Raw genomic sequence first — 6,385 nt, forward strand, 5'->3', positions numbered from 1 at the left:
GTATGTTTGTGGAATGACATAGATATCCTTAATGAAAAGCATGTTTAGGACCTCAAAGGACAAAAATAATGAAAAACCCTCATCCAATCCTTGAGTACACAATTGCAGCATCTAGAATTTGTCTATTTTTTAACCAAAAAAGGTTAACTAATTCACTGATAATGACTTCCCCAGATGGCAAGAAAATTAAATAAACATAGGATTGTTCGTGATTGCTAGTCATTCAACAGCAATTCACAGACCATAGTAACTATCTACAGCAGCTCATACATATGAAAGCAAAATTCTAGAAACAACTTCTACAGCTTGGACATTCAGTGAGTATTCAGCAAAATATGCACTCCAAGCTACTCTTGGTGTTCTTATCTCAGTTCAACAGTCCAGTTCATCTCATCCTCCGCAAGACCCATCTGTAGTCTCGTAAGAGCAGTATAAAGTTGCTGTGAAACCGCTCCAACACCGTCTCTATATGATACCCTACAGAAATTATACATTAAAAAGGTCAATCATTAGTTCAAAATGACTCTATAGCCAATTATTAGAATGAAAAGAGTTGCGGGGAAAAGGGCATGAATGATGAACATCTAGCCATTTTCTTTACTCATAACCAAAATACTAGTCTTGCTTTGCTCTCTCAGTTAACCTATTTGTTAACACACAAAATACAAATTGTCGTCTGTAATTGTTATAATTTACCTATCGCCGAGATAAGTGACACTGCCAACAGGTGATACAACCACAGCTGTTCCCGTGCAGAAAACCTCATCAGCATCTAGCAATTCATCCACTGACACTAGTCGCTCCTCAACCTGGTACACACCAGATGAACATTGGAAAATGAACAAATAAATGTGTGTATTTTGGCCTAATGCCGATAGAAACAAAAGTCAAAGTGGCATCTGAATACAAAAATGTAAACCTCAATCCTATTAAGCTTTTATCGGAAGATTCATAGCAGGATTATTTTACTATGAATGGAATTTGAGGAACACTTAGCAACAATAATTGATTAAGAAAAAAATAAATAGAGAAAAGAAATAAAGGCGAACAAGACCTAACCAAGGAGCATTCTAGAATCGCCCCAGAAATGTTAAGACTTATGCAGTCTGAGAAGGTTTTTTACTGTGAAAACTCATTTATCTTATACATGGCATTAGCTAAGTTTCAAATTGTTAATATAGATCATCACAATAAAAAAATATTCCAATCACTGGAGTGAGCCAAAATTGAGCAACATTAAATGAAGATTGCATTGTTAAAAAATTCTTTTTAGAATTAGTATTCCTCATTGCCTGATCGGCAACTTCTTAAGGTGAAAGTCTTGAACCTGAGACCAAGTTTAATCACACACTGGTCTAGATTTGCAAACCACGTCTGTCATACCCTATTTAGTTTTGAGAAGCAAATATCCAAAATCCAATTTTTCATATTTAGTTTTGAGACCATAACTTTGTAAAAAAATATATAAAAATGCTAGATATCAAAAATTAATATTCATCAATCATCTCCTAAGCTAAATATCAATTACCTGGAACCCTTGGCTTCGACCAACATCAATTATACTTTTTCGAGTAATGCCAGGTAGGATAGTTCCTTTAACAGCAGGAGTTGAAATGACGTTACCCTAAAAGCACATGGAAACAAGAGTAGCATAGTGCAGTGAGCTCTAAAGAAATAGTGATCTGGAACCAACCACATATATAAACTTGAACATAGGGGGAAAATGATATCATGAAACATACACATTAGCACCGATGAAGTTACACAAAATGCAGGCTAAGGAAAACATACAGCAACAAAAGATTAAAAAACATAATCATCTGGACAAGAATTATGAGAAATTAAAGAATCTATTAAGACCAGTGTAAAAGAGCCAAGATTAAAGCCACCAGGTTAGCGGTGAGATATCTTTGTGGGATTCTACAGAAAGTTGACTCCCAACAATGAATCAAGAGGGGAATTTTATTGATTACACTGTTTAATAACAGATTGCAGAGTCTCCTATTGAGAGTATTTCTTATCATTTAGATTCATACATCTCACAGATTACAGATACCTCCTACTACCCTATACTACAACATATATAACTAACTCTTCCAAAATTGACAGATTCGCGATTCACCACGTAGAATCGCATGACTCTACTATCACACTTGACCTCCCCATGTTGAAACGGTATCAGAATCGCATTTGGTGGCCTCAAATAGTGCACGTTTGCTTTGGTTTAGAACCAAAGCAAACGTGATTTCACGTATCTCAGTGCATCAACGGAGAAGCTAGAATTTGCCATGCTTATTTTAACGTGGATCGGCGAAACAAGATTTTGACATGTTGACTTCAACGTGGATCCACATTAAGTTCAACGGAAATCCAAACACGCGCGCTTGAGAACAAAGGAGGCTGCATGTTTAGAGAAGAGGGGGGAAAGGAGTCAAGTTTTTAGAGTATTAAATTTCAAGGTTTAGAAACTTAAAAACCCAGATTGTAACACGGTTAATGGGTTGTCCGTGACCTGAATTCTACCAAGCATCACGCTCATTCTGATTGAAAAGGCTACCCACAGCTCTCTAAGTGGAGCTCTGATACCAGTACAGGAAATGGCTAGAAAACTGTGGATGTCTTATTGAAGAAAGGGAAATTATCATTTATGGACTTAATGAAAGATATACCATGCCAAAGAAATTAAAGAGAACTAGGACTCTCCTAACAACTTTACTAGTCTCAGCCAAAAGACCCTTCACTTTTCTAAGTCCCCGGTACATATTGCAGTCCCTCTCTAACTACCTGTAACAAACCTCCTAATAGTCTTTAACTGACTTCTCTTTAGGGTCTAGCTTGGTTACCCTGCGGCCCATTATGCTTAATAATAGACCTGCTGTCAACTTCCTTGGACTTGGATCTACCAACTGGTCCTCCTCCAACCCAGCAAACTCACGGGCTCTATAAGAACTCAAAATGATTTATACCACATTTCAAATTTCAAAAATGTAATAGAAAAAGACACACAGCATAGAGGAGAGGGTTTAAGTAAAGCTTCTAATTTGCATAGGTTACAACTATTTGAGGCGACAACTGAACAGTGACTAGTGAGGATCCTGGACCAAGAGGTTACCACACTGATTTTGCAGATATAGCTAAAAGACAACCACAAATCAGGTGATGGGGTTCATTCAGGAAATTAGTAGACAAATTGTAGTTGCACTAATATCCATCGTGATTCTGATTACTATGAGAAGTAATCCACTATCCCAGCAGGTATATTTCTAGGAAAATTGTTTATTGTATTGTGAGAGAAAAGAGAAGGTGCAATTGAGCAAATAAAGCAATGCATGTAATTTTTAACAATTATGCATAACAACCATTATACATACACACACACATACACATGTATATAAACAAAATCTTAAGTTCAAACTGGTTTGCTAAATATAATACCTTAACAACAAAAATATTACAGGAAGAAACCTCCTCCAAATATTTTTTGTGCACACAGTCAAGATATAAAACATCAGAGTAGCCTCTAGCTTTTGCAGCAGACTGTGCCTTCAGAACCTGCATAGAATAATTGTGCATGTGCTCAGAGAAAAGTCAGGACTTAAAAAAAGGGTGATGTATGACAAAGGCGAGAAATGAGAATTAAGAAATCAAACAGGTGGCTTAAGCCAATACTGGAATTCAGAAGTTGTTGTTATATACGTCAGCTACATCAACTAAAAATAGGAAGAAAAATGAAGGCAGCTCAAGAAAATCCTCAGTTTTCAACTATATGTTCCTTAGTCAGCAGTGCAAGAAAGCAATTGTTTTGTATTTGTTAGAAATATCAAATGAAAAAATGAGGAAAAACTTCAGTTTGAAATGGCTGATGATTGAAATTTAAGGTAAACAGAGAGAACAGATGCAACCATATGTTAGTGGACAAACAAACAAGAAAAGAGAAGGGCATGCAGTCTGGCTTACCGCAGCATAGTTGCCAATGGTCTTCACACCTCCAGTGCCACCAGGAGTTGCCCGATGTAGTTCATTCTCCACAATCAAGTTGATTGGAGCCAAACCTTCCTGTGGTGATATTGATACTCCACAAACTTTTTAAAGTGCATAAGTATGTTTAAAATGCAAAAGCAGAAGATGTAGAAAAACATGAGTGCGATTAGTTATGTTGGAAATGATAAAAAGATTATCATGGCCAGCTTCATTCAGGCCTTGCAATAAATCTTACAAAGAAGAAAAAAGGGGTAACATTCTGGACCCCCAGAATACAGCTACAAGATTTTTCATACTTGTAAAGTGCAATTCAACCCATTCAGTCACATCATAAAAACATGTCAAAATTAAGCTCATCAATTTTGCATCTGATAATCATAATATTAGCACTAACTCTAAGCTACTTTTTAGTAAACCTATAAAAGTTGTCTTGCTTGTGGGATTAGGAATTTAGGATTATAACCTTTTAATAACATATAAAAGATAATGAAAAACTTATATAACCAAAACAAAAATGCCATATTTAAATGTAGCACAATGTAGGTATTTACCTTAAAGTAGTTCCCAACAGGTGAAACATATATTAGAAAGGTGTACTCCGGAGCAGGTGCAAGACCAAGTACAGGTCCACTTCCCATTAGCAATGGTCTAATATACAAGGAGCCTTTACCTGGAGGGGGAACCTGAACAAAATTTCACTAAATCAAACTAACTGTGTATTTCACAAACTCTAGAATATATTTACAGCAATGATAGGGTTCTATCGTACCCAACGTTTATTTGCTAAAACAGTCTCCTTCACAGCTTCCACAAACTGCTCCACGGTAGGTGAAGGCATGCACATCCGCTCCGCACCCATCCTCATCCGCAAGGCATTTTCTTGTGGACGGAAGAGGAGTATATTGCCATCATGTTTCCGGTAGGCTTTCAAGCCCTCAAATAACCCCTACATTTGTGAACCAGAAAAATAAATTCTAGGCAAATTCAATTAAAATGTAAATGATATACCAGTAAGATTCCAACCCTAATTAGAATTGACATAATTCTTCAAATTGTTAGAGCTTACTCATATTAGACAGAAAGCAGATTCTATTGCAATTTGAAAATCACTCAATCAAACATAGAGAGATTTTTGACTTTTTGCCTAAACCCTTCTTCCCCTCCAAAAACCCTATCCCAAATAAACCAGTAACATTATCATGAATAGTGACACCCTTATGCTGAGCCTGAGAGACAAAATCTAACCTGGCCATAGTTCAAAACTCCGGCGGAGGGGTTCAATTCAATGTTCCCAAAGCGCTTGAGTTCACCCTTGGAGAAAACTCCCTCTGCACCATGCGGGCACTTCATGACATACATGTAATCAGTAGTTTGAAGTCCGAATCCGAGATTGTCCCAATCTAAGTCCGCTAACTCCACGTTTTCAGTTTCACTGCACCATTCCATGCCAATGCAATTCAAAAACTGAAGATTAAAAACCAGAGCATAATAGAAAATGAAAGGAAGGAGGAAGGAACCTGTGGGCATCAGAAAGAGTGGCGGAAAGTGGTTGGAGAAGACTGGGATTGTGAGAAGCGAGAGGAAACTTGTGTTGAAGCTGCAAAAACGGAAAATCAATTAGGGAAGAAGGTGAAGAAGGAGAAAGGGAAAAGGGAAATGTGTGTGTACCTTGAGATTGAGATTGAGATTGAGATTGAGATTGGAGGGTTTGAATGGGTGGGAGAGAAAAGGGCGTGATGAAGAGATCGGGTGAGTGAGTCGAATGGTGGCTGCATGGACGGCGCTGGACTCCATTGTTGATTTCTCACTACAGTCGCAGAGCAGAGAGAGAGAGAGAGAGAGAGAGAAGAGGGTAAGTAGGGTAGGCACGTGCGAGAAAAGAGGGTAAATTGCGCTTTGTTGCGTTGGCGGCTTATATAGAAGGAACGAATGGATTCAGGACGCGCGTGTGGCAATAGCAGTTGACTTAACTGTCGTTTTCTGACTTCAAACGGCTGAGAGGATTGATGAGATGTCAGTTTTCTGATTAGCAGGAACCGGGTAAATCCGTCGGTGTTGATCCGCACCCAACTGTATAGACTCTAATTCGAGGATGAATGGATACTGAATTTAATGAATTGGATACTCTGTATACAGAGACATTAACCCAAAGATAACACTACCTAAAAGATAATTAAAGCTAATTAAAGCTGATAGAAACTAGTCAGAAGCTAATCTTTTTGGTGCAAAACATCAAAGAAAGGAACATAATTCAAAATATTTAACTAAAATGTCGTTTGGTAGTCAGAATATAATATGCTAAGAGAACGATAAGGTAAAAAGTTAAATAATTAATTGGTAAGATATGATAGAACATGATACATGTATAATTTTATCATATCCTATGTATGAGATAGATTTGATA

At 37.3% G+C, this 6,385-nt stretch overlaps 1 protein-coding gene across 2 annotated transcripts; it reads right to left on the reverse strand.

The window, feature by feature from the left end:
- Positions 1 to 6,039, reverse strand: LOC130740943 (branched-chain amino acid aminotransferase 2, chloroplastic). 2 transcript variants are annotated; one of them, XM_057593676.1, is made up of 10 exons: positions 5,657 to 6,039; positions 5,499 to 5,579; positions 5,227 to 5,413; positions 4,751 to 4,927; positions 4,533 to 4,664; positions 3,958 to 4,056; positions 3,436 to 3,552; positions 1,529 to 1,624; positions 697 to 809; positions 1 to 477 (listed from the first exon to the last, which is right to left on the reverse strand). In XM_057593676.1, the coding sequence occupies exons 1-10, from the start codon at positions 5,773 to 5,775 to the stop codon at positions 363 to 365; spliced, it is 1,236 nt and encodes a 411-aa protein (XP_057449659.1). In that variant the 5' UTR covers positions 5,776 to 6,039; the 3' UTR covers positions 1 to 362. The 2 variants fall into 2 exon arrangements, with proteins under 2 accessions (XP_057449659.1, XP_057449658.1); XM_057593675.1 differs by having other exon boundaries at positions 5,499 to 5,578; positions 5,650 to 6,038.
- Positions 6,040 to 6,385: the final 346 nt, after the last annotated feature.

This window comes from Lotus japonicus, chromosome 2 (assembly GCF_012489685.1).
Source record: "Lotus japonicus ecotype B-129 chromosome 2, LjGifu_v1.2".
NCBI classification, from domain to species: Eukaryota; Viridiplantae; Streptophyta; class Magnoliopsida; order Fabales; family Fabaceae; genus Lotus; species Lotus japonicus.

Coding starts and splice junctions, on each gene's coding strand:
- LOC130740943 (XM_057593675.1), bottom strand. CDS start 5,775: ATGGAGTCCAGCGCCGTCCATGCAGCCACCATTCGACTCACTCACCCG. Junction 5,579..5,649: donor ATCTCAATCTCAATCTCAAG/GTACACACACAT, acceptor CCGTTTTTGCAG/CTTCAACACAAGTTTCCTCT. Junction 4,057..4,532: donor CTGTTGGGAACTACTTTAAG/GTAAATACCTAC, acceptor ATATCACCACAG/GAAGGTTTGGCTCCAATCAA.